The sequence below is a fragment of the Bombus vosnesenskii genome, unplaced genomic scaffold, assembly GCF_011952255.1.
Source record: "Bombus vosnesenskii isolate JDL3184/JDL3185 unplaced genomic scaffold, Bvos_JDL3184-5_v1.1 scf7180000013263, whole genome shotgun sequence".
In the NCBI taxonomy this organism is placed as follows: Eukaryota; Metazoa; Arthropoda; class Insecta; order Hymenoptera; family Apidae; genus Bombus; species Bombus vosnesenskii.
This window is the reverse complement of record NW_022882923.1, coordinates 8404689-8427654: the sequence shown is the minus strand read 5'-3', so window position 1 is coordinate 8427654 and position 22966 is coordinate 8404689. Positions and strand designations below refer to the sequence as shown.

General features: G+C 46.7%; 1 protein-coding gene across 14 annotated transcripts in view; it reads left to right on the top strand.

Moving 5' to 3' along the window:
• LOC117234638 (transcription factor 12) overlaps positions 1-22966 on the top strand; it is a 106363-nt gene that overhangs the window by 19356 nt on the left and 64041 nt on the right. For 12 of the 14 annotated variants that reach the window (XM_033496054.1, XM_033496140.1, XM_033496129.1 and 9 more), the window contains exons 4-6: positions 643-916; positions 1005-1033; positions 1219-1263. In XM_033496054.1, the coding sequence (XP_033351945.1) occupies positions 643-916; positions 1005-1033; positions 1219-1263 (348 nt within the window). Of the gene's footprint in view, positions 1-642; positions 917-1004; positions 1034-1218; positions 1264-19816; positions 20634-22966 lie in introns of those variants that run through there. The other 2 variants (XM_033496149.1, XM_033496167.1) reach the window with 2 other exon arrangements.

The following is a 22966-nucleotide window of genomic DNA, read 5'->3' as shown; positions in this document are numbered from 1 at the left end:
TTCGCCGCAGTTCCAACAGAAGTCGACGTTACAAAACGCGTAAGTAGTAAACGGTCGACCTCGCGCCCGCAGTCTTTTCCAGTCTTATCCAGCCTCGACAGATTATTCCGACATTTTCAATTGTCTCACCTCGACGACCATTCCTTTATCGGCAATTACTATCGATGTTTCGCGGCGATCCGTGTCGGAAAATTCGCAGGTCTCGTCGTTGAGCAAATGTCGGAATCTCGTTTTCGATACAATTTCTTCTTCGGCTTATTACGTAAAAAAACAGCGTATGCATGCGAATGGTTGACGAGGTTTGTCCGAGGAAACGGAGATAGCAGAGATTTTTTTACGGCACCAGGGAATAGTATCTAATCGGCAGTCGTTAAACCATGCCTGATAAGAAGTATTGATTTTGATAGGTTTAGTGAAGTCGCCTTCCATTGGCTTCTTTCGACTGCCTTCTTCCTCGTGTCTCTTCCACTAATCCTGATCGATGAAAATCGATCCAATCGTTCCGAGAATTTTTACATATTCGTCCCTTTCTATACCACTGGCCGTATACAACACAGCGTCGAAAATCGCACGAACGGCACAGTAAACAACGTTAAACAGCGGTAACGGTACGGGAATAAGGAAAAAATGTTGATATTCCAGACGTATGGTGGAGGAACGTTTGGTCCAACGGCAGGAGGGCCAGGCGGGGGGCCAGGGGGAGGTGGAGGTGGTGGCGGAGGCGGGGGTGGCGGGGGTGGTGGTGGAAATAGCGGAGGCGGTGGAGGTGTCGAGGGCGCCACTTACCCCCCGGACTCCCCGTACTTTCCGTTTGGGAGCCGAGGCGTACCGCCCTCCGTGGGGACGCCTACCCCCGCTGCTAACCCTGCAGCACCTACCGGCAGCAACGGAGCACGGCTACCAAATTCGACAGCCGGTCAGTTTCATCCTTTTCCGATCTCTCTGTATCCGATCGCAATGTAAAAGAATGTACAAAAATGAAGCGTATCGTTCGATTGTTTCAGGTGCCGCAGCCGTAAAAAGGAAGAAAGACGTAAGTATCTTTCGTCTGGTTGAAAGTAGAGGAATCCTACTTTCCTTTGAACCGTGAAATTTCGAGCTAGAGCGTTGCATGTATTATATACTAATTTCGTTCGTCACATTTCGATGCAACCGTGAAATTATTTTTTTTTCGAATGTTCGGAATGGGAACTGATCTCGTGTTCGTCTACTTAACAGGCCCTCGATGGAGCGGATGGCGAAGTCGTGACAACGCAGCACTGGGTGAGTGACTCGAAAAAGATTCGATAAACGCATGCCAGTCCATAGTAAATGTGTTTCCTGTCCCGACATCGGGATTCGATAATGGCTTCGAACGTATCGGAACCATATGAGTTCAGCGGCGCGATTGATAAAAGTCTGTGTCGGAAAAACGATAGAATTAGGTTAGCTCGTAAATTACGCTTTGCCTCCCCCCCTTTTTTTTTCTTTCTTTTAGTACGTGGTTCGTCGAGCGAGACTCTTGGAAGACGCTCGGATGATCTCGGGGAATGCTCATGATCGTAATCTTTACGAGCAGAGTTATAGGGTATAATGATTTTACCAAGAGTCCAGCTCGGGTTAAAACTTGGAGATCTCCGACCTGTTTCTCACGAACCTAATCCCCGATGGTCACACGCCCCTCGTTTTTTATCCATCGAATGGCCTCTTCGCCGCGATTTTTATTTCTCACCGATCGTTATCTCGCTCTTTCGCTGCTAAACCGCGAATCGTTTGGAAGACCGAGCAAGGGAAAATTAAAAGTTTTCGTTTCGCGAATACCTTTGATATTTGTATTTTATATTTGCTCTTTCGTAGGAGTTTATTTCCGTGTATGAAACAGATAGCAACAATAACAGCGATAATAAAATTTGGTCGCTCCGGATATCTGACTGTCACAGATTTCAAATTACAATCTGGTCAAAGTCGGAATTTCGATTTGATAATAAATCGATCGTAAAGCGGCGGGGACAGCTATAATGACTCAGCAATGTGTTTCAACGCTTAATCTAAGTGATGTAATTGTACTTGGCGCTAGTAAAATTTCAGAATGTTTCGTACAAATCGCGTGATATTGTACGTTCGTAAGAAGATCGTAGAAGCGTCGGAATACTTTCGCCGGTTACCGCGTAGTGGTTCTGCGAAGGTAACCTCGAAAACGCGACACGCGTACGCGAGCGAGAAACCGGGCTTTCGGTAAATGGAATATAATATCGATTGATAGGAGGGCGTTGAATATTTGTCGTCCGCGTTCGTGACTCTCCTTTGGAGCGCGAAGAAAAAGAGGCTAAGACAAATTGCTCCTCGATGATCAAATACGCTGTCGCGCCTCTTTAAATCCTTCTTCTTTTTCATCCTCTTAAATGATTTATCCCGAGATAAATCCGAGGATATTCGAGGTTTATAATTTCTCTTATCTGTAGGTTTTCTCTTTCACGGCTCGTGTCCAACAATCGTTCGGAGTCTATTCGATTCCAGGCACATCGTAGCCGCGTCAATAAACTACCACTTCCGTGATTACCCGGCAAACAGGGGTAAATATATCGACGGGGGGTTGGAAAAGGGTCGTGGATGGTATTTTCTCGCTCTCCCTCGACGTCGATTACTTTCAATCGCCAAAAGATCGACTTTCCATCGTGTGCTAAAAAATTTGTGTCGCGAACGATACGTCTGGTTTGATCGCAACTCGATAAAAATCGTCTTTTCTCCTTTTACGTAACGAACTTTCTTGGTAATAGCGTTTCGATCGATAATTTATCGAACAGGCTGGATATCTGAAGTTTCTTGAAGGTTCGCGAAGGTTCAGGGTTGCCGGGAATTAAAAATATCTGCTCACGCGATTCTACGTTTTCCTGGAAATTAGTGCGATAACGCGCCCGTTTCGGCGGCGACCAATAAGATTAATCATTACGATTACGATCATCGTTCCGATCGATCGCGAGCTGTCGTTAATATCGAGGCTAAGAGGCGTAGGGAATTTTTAATTAAGCCGCGTCGAAACGTCTGCGAACGATTTCACGTGTCCGTGATCTTTAGCGGACAACGGTAAATGAAAAAAGCGAATACATGATCGTTGATACGGTGATTATCTAATGGGAAACGAGGTATCGACTCGTGAAACAATGCTTGGCGAAAAATCGCGAAACGATAATGGATAATGGGGTCAAAATAATAATAAATAAGCGTGGAGAGTCACGAGCGAATAAATCCTCGACTGTCCCACGGTGCAGATCGTCGTTAATCCAGGCGATATGGTGTGTTACGCGAACCCTCGACCGTAGCGTAAGCCTGCTAATAATTTATTCAGCGTGCAGGACTACGCGATTACGTTTCTATTAGGATATGAGCGTTCTAGTGTCCTCGAGGGTGCCGTAACCCGTGTTCCCGCTGGCTCCACTGGGAGTTTCACTTATCGTCCAGTTTTACCACCGTCTCTTCGCAACACCATGGCCCCTCTTTTTTCTTTCGGGGTATCCGAACCATCGTGTACCATGGCGCAGTGTCTCGAAAGAAAACAGCGCAAATCCTGTTCGTTTTTTTGGAAATACGAATATGTACCACCCTAGAAGCTGAAACGAAGCAGTTACGTTTAGCTCGGAGACGACGAGATCGAATCGAGTGAAACGTAAGAGAGGAAATCGTTTCGTCGAACGAAACCGCGATTCTCCTCATCTGCTCTCCACGACGATTGACCTATCGTAAACGGAGCAGTCGGAGGAAAGCAGAACAGAGTGTGACCGGTCGTTCCACGTTTCTCGCGACACGCTCGTAAAAAAGTATTTCTCGGTTCGTTATCTGGTCGGGTTTTCGTTGGAAGTTCAGCGTGGTTGCATCGTTCCGTCGTCCATTTCGGTTAAGATCTTTCGAGTCGTATCTTTCCGAGCGACTGAGGAAGGCGTGTTTGTGCATAGGGGGGTCATGGGTATCGGGCAGACCATATGGTGTCGCGTGCTACGGTCGCCAGACCGTGGAGCCCTTCCAGTTCGCCTCCATGACTCGCGCTATGGCTGCCCGAATGGCTTCTCGCTAATTCGTGGCCTCGAGGAATTTCGTGACCGCATCGAGGAACCAAAGATCCAAGCTCCCGTGTAAGTGGCACGTACTCGCGCGAACCATCGGTCGCATGGACCACCTTAAACTTTCCATGGATCGTGCTTCGATCCGATCTTGCTGCCCGCTCGTTCGGCTTATATTCGCCTTCCAATCGTCGTTTCTTGGCTTCTGGCTTCCCTCGCAGCAACAACAGATGCGACTCGTTCGGCAGCGGTCGCTCTCTTGCTCGTGGCATTCGCGATTTGTCGCGTTCTTCAGCGTGGTTTATCAAACACCGTAGGAAGACGAAGAAGACGTAGAATCGATCTTGGGATGCTAACAGATTCGCTGATCGACACTTCTGGATAATAGACAGCGTTCGTCGCGAATGGTCGTAATTATCTAACAACAAGAGTATGATCGTTCGTTCGTGGATAGCGACAGCGGATAGTTAAGGAAATTGGTTCTCTGCGGAAATCTTAATCGTACAATTCGATAGTTGCTCGGGCCCGGTGGACTTTGATTGACGGATAAATTGGTAACGCAGTCGAGGCGAGTTTGCGATGTCAGCAACGCAGGTGTTTTCTCCAAGAAATTAAACTGCAGCCACTTTTTAGGCCTCGCTTTTAATTGCGCCGTAATATCTTCTGAGCCGCGGAAGGTTTATAGCAGCGACCATTAAGGCAGCTATTTTTGTATCGCGAGCGTTTCGTAAGATCGAAAACTCCAATTCGTAACGGACACGTCTTTTCGAAGAATCGAGTGACTTCTATCTACGTGTACGTGCTGTATTTTGTTAGTTCTTCAACTGCTACAGGTAACTATGCTCTGCCACTTTTCGTTTACTTTACGATACGTTATTCCAGACTCTAATATAACAGTTAGTTGTTGTTGATAAATTTGAACGCAATAGTTTCCTATTAATTTTAATACGTTCAATCTAGTTAATGCGATTTAAGTATCGCACATTGCAAATTTAGTCGGATTTAGTCGTGTTGCGTCTTGCATAAAGATCGAAGGTTTTAGGGCAGTTTCGTAGTTACGAAACGCAGTTATACCTAAGTCTGTACGTGAAACATGGTTCTCCAAGCGTCCGAACACGATAATTGGGAGCGCGGTGTTATATAAAATATTATTCCAAGTTTGTAGAACCGTCTATAAGTTTGTTCACTGGCGAGTACTCGCTTCTATTGTAGATAACTCAGTTACATTATTAGATACTTGTTCCATGACGTGGTCAATCGCGCGTATAGGATAAATGAACCGGCGTGCGATTTTTCCCGGGCCTCGTCAAACAAAGTAACAGCTTTACGAGCAATTTTCGATATTCATTTGTCTCCCCCGGACGTTTATCGGCCGCATATCTCGAGAGTCAGCCGAGTGTTGCGCCGCGAATGCAAACGAGAAATACTCGATCTTTCCCGTTTGTCTCCGCCTGTCTCTGCTGGAAAGAGAATTTGTGCATTTGCTAGCAATCCTCCGAGCTACGAAAACGAGTCCCTCCCGAAATGGGAACGACACACGGTTTCTCTCGATTCCGATAACGGCCGTTGACCAGTTCGCAGAAAGAATGCCGTATCGTTTATTTGATCGCGCGGCTCATGCTCGCTAATGATCGGTTCGCTACTGCAAACCGACAGTTTCGGTAACCAGCGAATGGATTCGCAGGCGCCCACGTAGTCGCACGTTAGCCACGTTTCTCGCCCTTTGTCATATCCCGACGGAACTCATTAACAACACAACCATCGTCAAACCCTTCTTCAGGATTCCAAATTACAGCTCGCATCCTCGAGGGTCGTCCGATCGTTACGAAATGATCGCGATTCCTTTCGGACTCTGGTCTCTGTCACGTTTATTCCGCCGGTTTTTCGTATTTTCTCTTCGTAGATTCGAAAGTATACGATATTTTTCATTCTTCCCTTATTATATCAAAGTCTAACGGAGTAATTATTCTCGCAACGAGTCTGACGAAGAACTTTGGGACAGAGGGTATTTTAACTGATCGGGTATGTGTCGTATTCGATAAGGCGGCTTAATGGTAACGCGAGGAACACGAGAATCGTCAAACACGCGATTAGACGCGGACACGTTTCGACCGTTAGTGGAATCTGACCGCGGAGATCGGTCGTTGAACGATTCGCCGGTTGGACAGGGAGCACGGGGCTGTCTCGTCAACGAATCAATTACGAGGAATCGCGTGCGAGGCAAGGGAAGAATGGGAGAGAAAGGGAAAGAGAAAGAAAGGAAAAAGGGAGGAAGGTCAGCGCGAGAGGGAGAAAGAGACGGTTTGCTAGAGACGTTGAACGTTGTTTGACGGGCACCTGTTGCTGGTAGCACACGAGCCAATGCCTCTTTGGCTTGCACTCTCCTTCTCTTCCTCGTTCCCTTGCCTCCCCTTTGTGCTACTTTGGTCTCTTCCTTGGTTGGTTGCCGCATGCTATTTTACCACGTCGCACCTTTTGTTCGAACGCGGATCGTTTCGTTTGCTTTCCACCGTTTCGCGATCCTATTCGCGACTGTCGATCCACGAGAAGCTATTTCGTTCCATGCCTGAAAATTATTTTAATCCAGTTTCATCGTGCTAAATTTCCTACTAAACTTCATGCGAATCGGCCAAAGTCGCGAATCACCGTTGCTTTTTAAAACGTTACAATCGTCGTTCTGTAAGAAATCTGCAGGGATCGGAGGAAGGTGTCTCGACTGTTTCGTGTCGGCGATGAATCTCGCGAAAGCAACCGAATTGGAATAGGAATCACGCTTACCACTCGCGGCTAATCTCTCGAGACCAGTTCTATTTAGACACGATCGTGGTAGTCGTCGCTTGACGGAAATATGTTGGGAATTTTCTATAATTTACGAGCGCTGCCTTCTCGAACACGCTATTATTGGACACGCACCGAATGACGCAACGACATTCGCGCCACTTCGAGAAATCCGGGATTTTTGCGGGTACACGAAACTCGTAAACCGAGATGTCGAACTTACTACGATTACGCTCGCAAATGCACTACTCGTTCTCGCGTCTTATCTCGCTCGCAAAGTGCTACCCTATGGAGGAACCGCGGCGCGTTTCACTCTTTCCACGCCCTTTTAGCCCCCATTGTGTCCAGCTTCCATTTTCGTGCTTTACTAACCCAGACGAGCAGTAAATCCACGTATCTAGCTAAAAGTTTTCGTTTCTTTCGCCTTCTCGCGCTCTTGTCTACAAATTGGACTGGTTCTCGGTTTTTTCAAGCGACGCGTTCTTACGCGAACCACAGCAGCGCTGCGATTTATCGCCATTATATCCTCGGATAGAGAATCGAGCGTGGCTATTTATCCGAAGAGACGTATTTCTAGAAATTATGTAACGCGATGAATATTTTATTAGCAAAGATACAGATACGTTTGTCACGATTCTATGACGCGATGTACATTTTGTTTAAAAAGTTGAAAGCTACCGAACAAAGATGAGAGAACGTTCTTCTGGAAAAAGACGAACAGGAACAAGGATCATTTTCATAACGAGTCCTTCAATCGGCAAAGAATATAGCGACCGGATAGAGAAAAGACAAACGGGAGAGACAGGGTTGAATCTGTTCGGCGAAGAGACAGGAGCAAGCGTGGAATTATCGTGCGGCTCTTATCGTATTTATCCCCCTTCCTTTTCTTCACCTTCCTCGTCGATCTTTTTACCTTTTGCTCGTCTCCTTTCGATCCTCCTCACACACTCTCTCTCTCTTTCTCTCTCTCACTTTCTCTTCCCCTCCCTCCGTTTCGGTTGGCGTGCAAACTCGCCGCAGTGTACAGAGTACACAACACCGCGCAGCACGGGTTTATGGAGTGAGTTGTCGACTTACAACGGGTAAACCACCCGTCGCCGACGAGGGGAACGGGACGATGAAGCGGTCGTGTTGGCGGGTGGTGGGCTGAGACGCGGAGAGGGGTTGTATCGGCGTGGATAAAGCGAGGAAAGAGGAGAGATATGATCTATACACATATTTTCTGGCTTCGAACGATACGGGAACCGCACCGCGTACGCACGCTCCACCATTGTTCGACCCGCCACTTGAATTTGTTACATCGAGCGTCGTTAAGCCGCGTAATTGAAACGGAGAATGATTTTTAGTGGAGACTGCGCCGTCATTGTCGCCGCGAAATCACCGAATCGACTAGCTTCGCTGCCCTTTCGGTTAATCCCTTTAAGAAGCGGAGGAATTCTCTACTAGCAGGATCGCGTCACTTATCTTTACGATTTTTCTCCTTTTCGTAATTTCGTTATACGATTCTATATTGGCTTGCCGCGTATCGATCCTTACAACGCTATCGATACTCGCGGTATGAGGTCGTAGATAGGGAATTTTTGTTGGACCAAGTTAATTTCAATAGGAAACGAGGTTTTGTCACGGCGAGTCAGATTAGCGAACGATGCGCAGTCGGCTGAGTATGGAAGACACGGAACGTATACATATATCTGGCGGGCGATCGGCCGAAAATGCACGCGTGAGCGATAGTTTACGGTCATTGTGGGATTATCGCGATAAATTATTGGGTGTATCGCAACTGCGCCTATCGGTATGTCGATAGTATTAATTGGGTCGTCGAGATTATTACCGGGAATGTATCAATAATAATTACCAGTGTACCAGAACGGCCGGTGGATTTTCGTCGAAATTGTAAACCCAAAACTTTAGCTTGTTTTCGGTTCGATTGTATTTTAACCAATTGGGGATGGCGATTCGACGTACGCTCCAGGAACGACGAAACAATACGCTCGTTTATTTCATTAGGTTATTTCATCAGGTATGCTCGCGTCGACTCTTCTTTCTAACTTTTCGAATTTTTACCTCTCGATCTTGCCCTCGTTTTCGACAGACAAAAGGGAATAACGTTGTAAGATGTTTGACACAAAGTCGAATAATATGGAATTTAAGGTTAGATAAATGTAATTGCGACGAAAATGACCGAAAGAACGTAACGTGATCATGTCGATCCGAACAAAAGAAAGACGCTGTAATTACACGGACGAGATAACGCTGCGTGTCCCTCGAAGGGTTGAAAACTGGCCCATACGGTGGGTCGAATGGCCCATGGGTGGTTGAATCTTCCACAGCGTGCGCAGGATATTTAACGATCCGTTTCTCTGTCTCACCGCCGACGAACGAGATTAATCTATTACCTTCGACCGGCACGAAATTTCGAGTGGCGAGCTGTCTGTTCATCCCCTGGTCAGGGTCACGTGGCTTGCCGGGGGTTTTTCTACTCGAGTGGTGCTTCACGTGCCAACCTAACCCCGCGATAGTTTTCATGGGGGATTAACGACCACGGTGAGAACCGCGCGCCAATTAACATATCAATCGCGCGATAAATGGATTTATTTTGCTCGCTCCTAGGACTCACGTACCAGACCCGGATACAATGATTCTTCTGGTTTCGATTTAGGTTTCTGTGGTACCAGCTTTTCAGCACTTCCGCTCGAAATTTTACGCTAAAATAAACAGCATGTGTGCCGTGAGCGTACGGTGGCTGCACTCGCCGGTTTTGTTGCATAGACGATTGCGTAAGGCAATGGGGATTCATCGCGATCCTCTCCCTTCGAATTCGAGCGGATCCAGAGGGTGGTGAGCTTCTAAATTTTTTCCTGTTCCAACACGTGGACGGTCTCCTTACGAAGCGTAGGCGTGTTTCGTCTTTGACGTTATCTAATCTCACGACGGTGCATGCGATAATTTCCAAGTCGTAGCAAGTTCGTTTGAAACTTGTTAACGGAAAAGAGTTAACTCGTCGTACGGTAATTACTTAGGGAGGTAACGCGTTCTCGATTTCGATGATTTTATCTCTCTTCTATACACGTTATCGGCGAACGATCTTAGTTTTCGAGATATTCGCCAAAAGTTGTCAATAGGTACAACAAAAGATAAGAATTAGCTTTGAGTTAGATGTTGCTTTACCCGATCGCCGCCGTAACACGAAAACTAAGAGAGTCAGCCGGTTACGCGTTACATTTTACGAAGAACGAAGTAACGAAGAACGCGGCGACTTTCTAAATAGTTATCGTCGAGTTAACTTAACCGAGAGACATATAGAATTCATAGATCGTAATAGGATTAAAACCATAGTTCCCTTGCAAAGATCTGGCAATTGTTTTAAAAGAGCTTTGTTTTTTTCTAAAACGCCTTAAAGGACGAATCAGGCTATCCGGTTTCTACAAAAGACGTTCGTTACGACAGGCGGATGAAAGATTTGCGATACACGCTTTCGTCGAACGAACAGTATCCGGCGAGAATACTCTTTAGGTGTTTTGGAAATTGTGCCAGATTCTGGTAGACCCGGGGTCCTATCCCGGGTCGCTGTATGTATCTATAATTCCTTGAAATTACATGTGTACATATGGTCGCGTGTGTGTGTTTGTTCTACGTAAGCGGCAGTGTTTGCACAATGCGTACAACCCGGCAGAGGGTGCGGGATGATACGAGCTAAATCGAGCACCACCCAAGTGTGCTTCATTTGTGGCCTACCGGCCTGTGAAATTCGGGGGTGCTTCTTTGCTGTACACCCCCTCCCTGCAGCCGCGTCACCGTTTACCCCTCGGCTCACGATGATTTGTCGACTACCGGGGTTATAACGTCGGTGAAAGGTTTTCTAGATGTTGGTAATGCAACTGATACAACGAGATTCTAAATTCAAGCGTCGATAACCGTGGTAGCCGATTAATCGGTGGACGTCGAGGGCTGCATATATTTGACGCGTTTCTTAACGTTTCAAGTTGTATTTGCGCGTTATTGTTCTGTAAAATTGTAAGAAGAATCTTATTTTTCGTCTCGATCTGGCAAAGTCTGCGATATACGTTACAATGCCATGTTCGAGGCGGCACGAGGTGCGTTTATTTGGATCGCTGTTGTTTCACGAGTTTGAAATAAGCGATGTAGCAAGGATCGACCATGCCACGCTCTGTCGTATCGGATCCGAAAGAAATTAGGATCAAAATTAATTCGTACTGCGGATAGAGGAGCAATAGCGAGCGGAAGCACGTTTCGTTGGATTCATTCGATGGAAACACCGTTGCTCGCAGCAGCGTCGTTAAATTAATTCCCCGAGCATTTCTTTACAGGCTTCTGAAAATGGTAATCGCTTTCGGACCCTATCATCCACCATTGGAAGGAGGAAGGGAATCTTTTTATTTTTATGGTTCTCGTTCATTCCCATGGATGGTTAATGCGAGCGTCGATTTATGGTAATTGCGGTCGAAACTCGGAGTTCGCTAGACTCGAAAATCGTTCTCGTTTTTTACGTCGTATTCGAGATTGACCCTCTTCGAGTCGTGTCTTGTATATTTCACATGGGCGAGCCCGTGTGCGTCCCGCCCCCCGGTATCTTTGAAAACTATCGAGCCCCGTACACCGGAGCTGATTAGAATTTTATTATCGCGAAGGAGGATAGGAAGGGAAGGAGAGGGGAAAAAAAAAGAGAAGAAGCAGGGAAGAGGTTTCCGAAGGGTGGCATATGGCGCGACTCTTCCAGCTTTTGAAGTTTCGGGGATGAAAGAGGCCGCCGGTTCTCGAGTTTACTTGACTCTTGTCCCGCCCTCCGAAGGATTCTCTCTTCCCCTTGCTCGTTTCTTCCTCTTCCTCTTCCTCTTCTTCCTGCGAGTCCTTACTCACGAAACGAGCTACGATCCCTCGTTCCCCCGGTTCCGAGTGGCTCGACTTGTCTTCCGAACTCTCGAAACGACTACCACTGGGGGAGGGGGTGGGCGGGAGGGCGAGGTTGGCCAAACATCCGCGTGAATTCTGCAGTTAGCCTAACTCGCCGCGAAAGGACCCCCTTGGACACTCTGGAAAAGTTTCACGGAGAACCTTTTGCTAGCTGTCGCGATGATAATTTGCCCGAGCGGAAAGTTGCTTCGGAACTTTGCGAAATTTCACCTCGTTTCTTTCGATTCGCCAGAGATTGAACGCCCGATACATTATGGCGTTCTTTTACATTTTGCTTGTCTTACGTTTCCAAGATTCTCTCGTGTTTTCCATCTTCCCTTAGGGGAAACTCGAGCGACCATTTCGCGAAGCGGCTCCCTCCGGTAGAACTAATAGAAATTTTGGCTCGACGTATTCGGATAATGTACCCTAAGTACAGCCATATAAGATAACAGTAAGTGGGGTGAACTAGGATGGATAACGCCATCCTTGCTCCACACAGCTCAGTCACCTACAGGGTTCGCGTGTATCCAACTTTCCTGGTAATTTATTACGATCGACCTACGTTCCCCGTACGACCTTGCGTATCCTCGTTTCTTCTCTCCACATTGAACGCTCTTTCGTTCTCTCTCTCTCTCTCTCTCTCTCTCTCTCTCTCTCTCTCTCTCTCTGCAGCTCTATTCGATATTTTCCTCTCGATGGTCGGTTCGCAGTTTCGTTCAACATTCACGATTTTATATATTCCCACTTTTTTCTTTTACCGGATCAACGTCGAGATAATTCGGATACATGGACGTAACTCTGTCTCTTAATACCATGAGAATTGATTTCTCGAGTTGAATTTAATCCTTTCGGATAAACGACGGTCGAGTCGGCGTTGATCCGCGTTATTTCGTGCGCGTCCAAGTTTAGTCCGCGATCGAGCTCTCGACACCGCTGACGAAGGAAAATCGGGCAGACCGATCAATTTCGGGGAACAATATTTTGCAGTAGTTTGATATTTCTCATGAGTATCGACTATAGTTTGGGACGTACACTATAGCCAGGATGGGTAGGTAGACTAAGCGGCGGAGGTTGGTACTAAATCTCACCCTAAAGCATCCCTACCGAGCCACCCCTAACTACGCTACTAGTGCTCCTGCCACCCCTCGTTCAGTGTCTCGCATTGGCGTAGCTTTCGTCGCAAGGAACGAACCCGGCTATTTCACCATCGGTTGTTCGTCTATGACGTTCAACGCGTTCGCTTTTCAACCCTTCGGTACTTTTGTTTCGCACGAAACCTTCACCCCAGTTGCGTTCGTACGTTTCGATTTCATATCGAATATTAATCGAACGCACTCGGAGGATCGTCAAAGGGGACGTTTAGCGTATCAATTCGCCACGAAAGGACGGAAGAACGTGGCGAGAAGTTAATCGAGCAGAGAGCGTGAATTTTTTTCCGATGAAAATTCTCCGTGAAGCGGAACGATCGATAAGAAGAGCCGCGGTAGCCTCGCGTCGCTCGCGAGAGCCGTGTGCCGCGTAAAGAGAATTAAAAGAAAATAGAATGGCGCGTAGTGAGCAAACGAGAGAGAGAGAGAGAGAGAGAGAGAGAGAGACACGTCCCTCTCGATATGGTCGTTGGCTTTCGTTTCCTTTTTAGGACACCGGGCTTCATCCACGTATAAGCGTACATATTCCTCGTATGTTATGCGTTTCTCTCTGTTGCGGTTGCGGCGCAAACCAGCAGATCTAGGGATCGACGTGGTTGGATACGTCGTGCGCTGCCTCGCGATCGAGATTCGTTAGGTCGATCTATATTTGGACGAATCGATCGGCGGGAGGGGAAAATACACCGCTAGAACAACCTCGATTAAGGCTAATCGGGATTAATCTCGCGGATCTCACAATGAGAGACCTCCTGTTCTTCTGCGTCTTCGCCTGGCCATTCCGCCAAGAGCGAGCAAATTAAAAAGAATTAATTAGAGAGATTAGATATAGAGTTTCGCTAACGACGAGTCAGCCTCGCAGCAAGTCACGCAGTGATTCTTTTCGCATGTCGCGCGTGTTCCATTCCGATGCATAAATCTATCGAAAATTGACCATTCGTTAGTGGCTTAATTAACCGAGTAAACAACGGTGGAACGCGGAACGTGCGCGTAATCGAGATTTATTTCCTCATTCGGAGCACCTTTTAACGTAGCCATCTCCCACTCCGATCCATTGCCAATTGTTCTTCCGTATCATCCCTACTTCTTCTCTAGAGAGATTCGAGCTCTCCTCGCCCATGTACGAATATTCGATTGCCTCTAAAAGAAAGAAACAAAAAAATAATAAAAAAAAAAAAAAAAAGAAGAAAAAGAAGAAGAAGAAAAGGCCACGTTACGTAATACGAAGATTTCAGAATTTCGTTTGTGATCCAACGTGATGCGTCGTATTTCCATCTTTCCAGAGGTAGAATCGATTCGATAATTTTCCCAATAGAATCGATGGAGGAGCGACGTCCAGAATACACAAAGCCAATACTCGGCTACAACCTTCGTGAGTCGCAAGAAAGGTCAGATTAAGCCCTTTTCCTTCCTACGCTGTCGAGCAATTCCGTTTTCCATTGAGCTTACGCCAGTGGCGTCGCCCCCAACCCGTCTCTATATACCCCGTCGCCCTGCAGTTAATGTGTTCCAGGGTGGAACCCAGCCCCCCTTGGCTCCCCTCCTCCCAGACCGCCCCCAATTTCAGCCCTCTTTCCACATCTACCCTTACCGTTTCCCTCTCTCCAACCTCCGAAACCCACCCAACTCAGGATCTCGGGTTTGCCTCAACGAGAGAATATTTCTCTTTCTCGCTCGCGCCCTCTCTCTCTCTCTCTCCCCCTCTCTCTTTCTCTCCCGATCCCTCTCCATGCTTGGCATCTTTCTCTCCTTTCGTTTCTACGCTCGTATTCCGGCCGTTCTCTTTGTCTTTCGCTCGTTCGCCTTCCTCTTCCCTGTACGTTCTCTCTTTGTTTTAGAAATTAGAAGCGGATTACCGAATCCCCTTTTCAGCTGCGCTGTTATTAACTATTACCTTTTAGCCATTCACCCTCGCGCACACCGAACGAGTTGTACCGGGAAATTAAATCACTTTTATGGAACTTTGTATTCGCGACGATTCTTTCTCCCCGCGATATAACGGGCTAAATTTTCGGGAGCATAGGTGCGCGTTCTCCCTCGAATAAACGACGTATGTTTCAGCTGTTACCGTTCCAGATTTTACAGTCCTGTCATTTTTTACCATTTTTCCTCCTCTATGTAATCACATGGTTTCCATGGTTATGGTTATTTCCATCTAGCTCCATTTTTATAGTACTCTCCTTTCGTCGGTTCGTCAATCGTTCGTTCGTTCGTTCGTTCGTTCGTTGGCAGTCGCGATTTCGGACAATTTTCGCGTTATCTAAGGATCGACCTTAATTAGATGAGCGAGAGTCCGGGAGGCTCGTCGCGAGACGCTCGGAATGGCACAAAGTACGGAGTTCCGTCTACTCGCCGGAGAGGCTTTTTGTCGGATCCTCGTGAACACGCTCGACAAGGAGCATCAGCCGACAACGACCGCGGTCTTATGATTTTTTTTCCTGCCTCTGAACGGGGGACCATGCGACGACGAAGGAGAAGAGGCGTCCGGGTCGACGACTCTCCACCTCTCTTTCTCGTCTCTGTCTTCTTCCTCTTGTCGTGTTCCCCGTCGTTTCTTCCTCCTTGTACTTGGATGTCTTCACACATCGGCCGAGGCGCGGAGAGCCGCCGATGATCGCGAGGAGTTGCAGTTTACACAGTTGGCCAGGCGAGGTTACCTAATTATTTGTTGCCCGTTGCCAATGACGAAACGTTCCTTGCTGCCGTTCCAGGTTACCACCGTGTCTTTTCTTCGCCTTCTCGTTACCCTTTTCCCTCCGAAAATATAATATAGTGCTTATTTCTCACGGCTAGAACTCGTACGTACAGCAGAACAGAAGAAACACAAACAAGCTCGCTATCGCGTTTTCTCTGTGACGTTGCAAAGATATGCGACACCGTTACTGTGTCTACTACTATGCCTACTACCACGTAGCATCCATTTTCTTAACGAATTTCTTCGTCAAAGTACGAAACTGCGTACGAATTCGCGCGGGGATTAGCAGAATAGAGAAAAACGGTTGTCAGGTACTCTGTGCTTTTTTTCAACGTACGTATTTATATCTGCAGATTTAATTCTTAAAACCGGCAACGTAGATGAAAATAATATTCAGCAACACACCGTATACCAGTGATCTCGAGGTTGGGACTAGTGGTGCGACAAGTACTTTTCGAGATTTACGGCGGTCGTATTAATGCCAGCAAGTGCACCGCGTGAGTCCAGGGAATCCCTGTGGCCCTGGACCGTGCAACGTAAAATTCTAACGTGCCCGGGGGACCGACAAAATCCATCCTGACTTTAGTATCTCTCTTCCAACCAACTTCACGCACCGTCTTGCTCATCGACTCGATCTACGAATTCGAATTACGCAACTACGTATACGAGCGCGCCACGTCTTCGTTACTCGTCTTTGAACTCGACGAACTTTTCGAACACGTTGTTTGAAAAACGTCCGTGAATCTGGATAGAAGATGTACCTGCGCGTGAGTAAGGACAAAACGAGGATGACAGGCCAAGAACATAACGAGCTATATTTTTCACTGGAAGGGAAAACAATAAATTTTATGGTTCAAAGGTGCGTAAAAGGGAAATTTGTACGTGCTCGGACGATCCACAAACTCTTGCGTTCCACGTTTTATTCGTATCGGTAGAAAACGACCAGGCTATCCTACCCGGGACAGACACTTTCCGAAGCATTTCAGCTGTACGTTGCTGGTGCTCCATTGTGTCGACAGTTTTGCTTCGTTTGGGTTTAGTTTGGTACCTGTCGGTTCTAACGATTTCATTGGCCGTAGTTTCGAAGGTTATTTACACTTGACGACAAGCGTTTGTACGATGCACGGTCGTTTGGTTTGACTTCGCCTTGTCTTATTGTTCGGCCTATACTTCTACCATTTATTACTTTGCTTTTGAATTTTTGCACGAGCTTTTTTTCTCGCTTAAAGAAACAGGTCTGAAGGAACCTTGCGAATGTTTTTCAGGTGATAGCATTACCTCTCGTTGTTTCCTACGACCGTGGAGAATCGATCGATTCGATCCAAGCATTCGCTTCGAAGATCGAATCTTCGATCAAATGCCATCAATAGAGAAGGTCTTTGCAACGATTGATGTCAATTCGTTTGGTTGTCGCTGAAACAAACTCGACGACAAGTAGAATACAATGGCTCGCGAAAGTATTTGAACGTTTGTAGAAACTTTCTATACGTATGCTGTGCGAAATATTTTGAAATTTCATTGCCGCTGATGGCAGACTCGATTGTAATAATCAACGATATTTAACGAGATCTTTAAACGTTAATTATACGTTCCGGGCAATCTTACTCACGCTATACATGTACTAATTTTTTACTAAGCGTGTTTATAGTAAATGTCTTTTAACGTCTTTACACATTTTCGGGTTGATCTCGAAAGGCAGTGTAATTCGTGACAGTCGTGTCTCGTCACAGGGTTAACGAAATTAGGAAACGTTTTGTACGACACGCGTTATATCTACGCGAATGTTTTCTTTGGTAAAAGTGTTCAACTTCCTTCGTGGACCTTCCGCGGACTGTACATTTCGTATGGACGAATCGATCGTTTGGAAAAAACGAAAGAAACTGAACGTCGTTTGGTTTTGGCAACTAATTAGCGGGCAGTGAGTGTCTTTCGATGACCGCGATATCTCGAGGAAACTTTTTCCATCGTAGAGGTTACGCTGGCCATATCCGGATTTCAGTCAGGAAAACTGGAACTCTCGTTCGTTTGCCAAGTGGGTTAGATTGGGTCGGGTGAGGTTAGGTAATTATATACCTTCGGCCAGTCGCGTGGGTACGACACTAAAATTACTCACGAATTTCCAACTAACGAGCTCTACCTTTGGCGCCACCAGCTATCTCGTTTGTCTTCCCAGACAGATTTTCCGAAACCGCGGCATCGCCGCGAGTCTTCCGTCCTCCTGAATAAAGATATTTTCGCCTAACAGATCGTTTAGCGACACTTCAACACGCAGAAACATCGTCCGTCCGCTCGCAGAATTAATGTTTTGCGCGCATCTCTCTAACTGGTCTCTCTAACTGCTAATGATATTGCTTTTCGAAGCCATCTCGCCTTCGCATCCGTATATTTTCACCATCCTTCGTTAAATCGTTCGCATTTCATTAAAAACGACGATACGCCGCGATAAAAATGGTCGTCTTACTTTTCCGTATGGCTATTTACCTACCGGTTAGTTTATTGTCTTTTTGAAAAAGTTGGAAATACGTTCGTGCGTTGTCGCAACAGTTATAAGAAAACAGCTTGTACTTTTCCATACGCCTGTACGTACAAAAAAGAGTCGCCTTATACGTGGCAAATATCGAACGACAAAGATATTTAACGAGAAAAAATTGAAAGGACTTTGGCGACCTTCGAACGGAATCGAAAGGGAAATGCCTGTCCTTCGAGGGTACGAACTTCTCGTGGTCGATTCATCGGTTCTCGGATCCGATACGCGGCAACCTCGTTTCGTTTCGCATCCACGTACCGAACGAATCGTCCCGCGTCCACCTTTGTTTCTCCATCGGATCTCGTGTAACACGGAGCTTTTGTCTCCTGAAACAGCGGCACTTTCGCGTACACGGGGAGAAGATATCCGCGCTCGCGCACCGCCGTCAGCCACCTCTCTCCCTTGCTCTTTCTCTTGCTCTCTTTCCGACTCAACAAGTGGACCGATGTTTTCGGCGTGGTACATAGCCGGCAGAGAGCCAGAGAGCTATCCACCCACACTCTCAGCTCGGCTTGTCGTTCCTACACGAGTGCCGGCTTGTGCGGGCAAAAACGCCGGCCCTTCGCGCTAGGGGTTGCTTCCTGTGAACCGAGCATCAACGACGAGACGAGGGGAGGATAAACCAAAACGCTGCAGGCCCGACCACTGCACACTGTGGAAAGAAGAAGAGAGGCTTACGGTGTGCTCCCTCTGGGACCGGAGAGAGGCCCTGTATCTCTAGTAACAGCTTCGAAATCTTTCGGATATACCTCTGTTTAAGTTTTATTTCTTTAATCGTACGCATAACGATATACATATATATATATATATTTGCATAAAAAACCACGCTTCGATTGCGATAGATACTACTCTGGCCATTAGTTTCGAACGCAATGTTCACGCCAAGAGTAGGATTACAGGTGCTATTATAACTATGCTATCGGCTCGAGAAATTATGTAACAAAATCTCGATAACCGTAAGATGCGTGCAATCGACCCGGACGCATTTGAAAACGTTAACGACACGATCGGCCAGTCTACGGCGTAACATCGGTTTTACATCGGGAATTAATAAAACGTGATTTTTATCGCGTTTGTAGGAATATTTGACGGCTTCGAATATCTGAAAAAAAGAAAAAACGGGAGAATAGAAACGATAAATAATGCAAACGATATCGATGGATAATAACGACGATAACGTTGTAATTTTCGAACGGAGAACGAAAAGATCTCTACGTAGTGGATTTACAATACGTAGCCGTATCGGTTAAACAGATGATATTTACAATTCGTATTTCATACCGGGAAGACAGGTAAGCGGTGTTTTCGGTGTTGATCGAGGAAAGGCTTAGGGACGAAGAAAGCGATATCGTAAAAAGTTTGCTTGAAAAATTTGTTCGTAAACTGACTGGAAAGAAATTCAAATACCCATCGCTATCCGCGCGTCGAGGGATGGGTGGTGGGGATGGTGGCGGCGGAGATAGTGGGGACGCAGACTCGTAGGGAAGGGGAGTGGTGGGGAAGCTGCTTCCCTTCGCGAAGCGTCAGTCTCGTCGCGTACCGTGAACCGAACGGATCTTTCATCGATGCTCCTCTTCTCTATTCGTTCATTCCCCTCCGACTCCTTGCAATCGTTCTCTCCTCTCGTTTCAAGTTTCGTGTTAGTCGAACGGTGAAGTACAAAGTTTGTGACCGTTTTGGTGCTATCGCATCGAGTGTTCGCATGGACAGTAACCAGTGGAAAGTAACGCGAACTGTACGATACGTGGATCGGAGGATTCGCGAGGATTTCTACGTACGTATCGTAGATTCGTGGAATTATCGTACCGACGAACGCTCGAGTCTCGGCGACTGCAACAGAAACAGGTGTTCAAAGGCTGATCGGAAAGCGACGCCACGCGAACGATGGTGCGGAGGCGGGCGGGTGAATCGTAGTACGGCTACGCGATGCGTCCTCGTGGTACGTGGCGTCGGTGAATCGAGTCGTCACATTTTTTTCCCATCTATATACCGATGGTTCTATGAATATTAAGAGAAAAAGAGAGAATCCACGATGCGTGTTACGTTCGATAGAGATTTGTTCGATAGTAATGCTTCGTTTGTTGCTTTTCTTCTTCGTTGTCATATATACTGATATATGCTTGGAGAGAATCGGTATTTACGTGTTGCTCCGTTTCTCGAGTGGAGTCGTACACAATATCCGGCTTCGGTAGCGTGACCGAGCAGCGAGTATAAATACTGGCGGCGAACGAGTTCGGTTCGTCGGACGATGAGAGCGATAAACAATCTGTATTGGAACGCGATCGTTGGCCAGATTCGATAATATCGACCACGGTGACTCGTCCACGTTGCCAGAAATCCGTCGTAGTCGCAGAATGCAGTCGAACACGATACTGCGCGATGTCACCAGCACCGAGAAGCTGATGGGAAACAACAACAATTTGAACAACAACGGTTCCCCTGGCGCAGATATAATGTTCCAGATGGAAGATGATAGTTTAACGCAGCTTGGAAGCGTGTTTCAGTCGGCGTATCAGTCGATCGTCGGAGGTAGTGCTCAGGTAAGGGAGAAATTGATAAACGTTTTTTGCTCATTCTCTCTTGTTTATTTATATGCTAAGACAGGATACGATATCGTTTCGCCGATTTTGTTCGCTACGTGCGCTTACTTTCCTCGTCTCGTAACGCGATTATTCGGTACAGTCGCGATTTGCAGTCGGGCCGGAGGAAAGTTTGATTCGTTGTAGCCGAGAAAGAGTTTCTGTTACTCGGTGGGGTTGCTGGCTCGTCCCCGTTGAAACGGGTAGACCGGATGCACCAGTTGGAAACGAGTTCCTTTCAATCTGGAAGTTTTTCACGGTGCACGGAGTTTCCCTGTAAATCCGATTGTGCGTCGATTGAAAATAGGGGCACGTTTACGATTTTCTCTGTGTATCCGACGGAGCGTGTGGAGCACGCCATCGGTCCGCTGACGTCAGGATTACGTCACGAACATGGCCGTCGTCACGTGGGCGGGCACGTCGGTCGTTCGCTCTTTTTGCGCCGGCACCCTTCTTTTCTCTTCTCGCGCTTCGCTGTTCCACGTTTTTCAATTTTATTTCTACTCAAATTTCGAAAGTTCGCGCGATCACGAAGAATCATCTACAGGAACCTGTACACGAACCGTGTGAAACGAAAGGTGGAGAAGACGGTCGAGATTGTACGAGATAAGCGTAGTCGATCGAGCGTTTCGGCGCTTAAATTTAAAAAATTCCCGAAAAGCGAAGCGAGTCGCACGGATCTGTTTGCGTATAATCGTGTTGCTTCTCTTTTCTCTGCGTCGACGTAGCTCGAGACATCGCGCTTTGTTTGTCGTTGGAAACGCTTCCCTTTTAAACTTCCCTAGCTAGAAAGTGGGATTTTCTAACGCACGTACGCGGAAATTGGTCCACGAATTAGTACGATTATCTCCGGAAAGACAGTCCGCGTAATAAGGCGTCGTGGAATATCAGAAACTCGGCAAGGGACTCGTCTATTTCGACTCGTATGGCGGCAGTGAGTCATCATCATCCCTGCATTGTTTCGTTAAATGGAATTTCTATCTAATTTAAATGCGGCTTAGCCAGAAATAATGCGATTATGCGTTAGCTTATTCTGTTTGTTAATCTCCTTTGCACACCATTGTCACCCTGACGGCGAACGAGGCAGAGGCAAAGCGAGAGAACGAACGAGGGAAAGAGACGAGAGGAGAGAACCTCGATGTTCCGCTGTACCCTCCGCGCTTCCCTCCACTTTGCCATTTTGTACGGCACTGTACATTATTTCAGTACAGTCCACACACAGCCACTAGATCCTCTCTGGCTTATGGAGTGGTCGCAGCGGTTCTCCTTTTCCAGTTGGAACTTTAATTTCTTCTTAATCGCGCCTCCGGAAGTTGCATCGTTCGATAAATCTCGCCGTTGCTCGTGGAACGTGTTTTACTCGCCGCTAAACGCAACTGCGCCCACGTTCTTCCTTCTCTCTTTTTCCTCTCTGCGTTTCGTCGCTTCCATTTCGTAGATTCTCCAGATCTAGATGTAGCAAAGATCGATCCAAGTTTTCCTCTGGTAGAGCATTTGTTGCGCAACTCTCGAGCAATTTTCGTTTCACGACCCGTTTTCGTTTCTCTTTCGGCGGCTTATTAGCGGTACAAAAGCGACGCGATTACAAAAGACTCGCGTCACCACGAGAGACAACAGGTTGCCTCGGTTAGTCTCTCCTACCTGAATGACGTTAGATCGACATCTGCCGGTCCATTATTCCTCCAACTTTTGCAATAGCTTCTCCAAATTGCCAATTACAGGAGAGAGACGTTGATTGCTGCTCGAACGTATCGAAATTCGTCACCGCATTAAACTCACGCGATTAAAAATTGAAGAAGAAATTATCTCCTTCTTAGAATGGCTCACGGAACGAATAGCAATCTTTCGTCGATATATTATCAACGTTTTCACGTTTTACTAACACCGTTACTCTTATATTTACCGTATCCTCTACCTTTCGATTTGCGCGATTGGTCGATTCGGTTAAAGAGGTTCAAGAATCCGAAGATAGGGTGTTTGCCGAGTAACCGAACAATTCTATAATATATATATATGTATATAACTACGAACGCCGATTTTGTTATCGTATACTGGCTTTCAAAGTTAATTACATCGGACAGTTCTTGTGGATACGTTATGCAAACGTTTTGAAATCTTATTAACACCCTGATGAGATAGGAGTGTCGTAAACAAAAAGAAATAGTAAGTAGCACTAACGGTTAATACGACTACGCGATATTCGACGAACGAAACAAACAGATCGGAGCATTCCAGTTAAAATTCGTCGTCGTAAGGGATATTATCTCGATGAAAATGTTATTTCAGTATCAAAC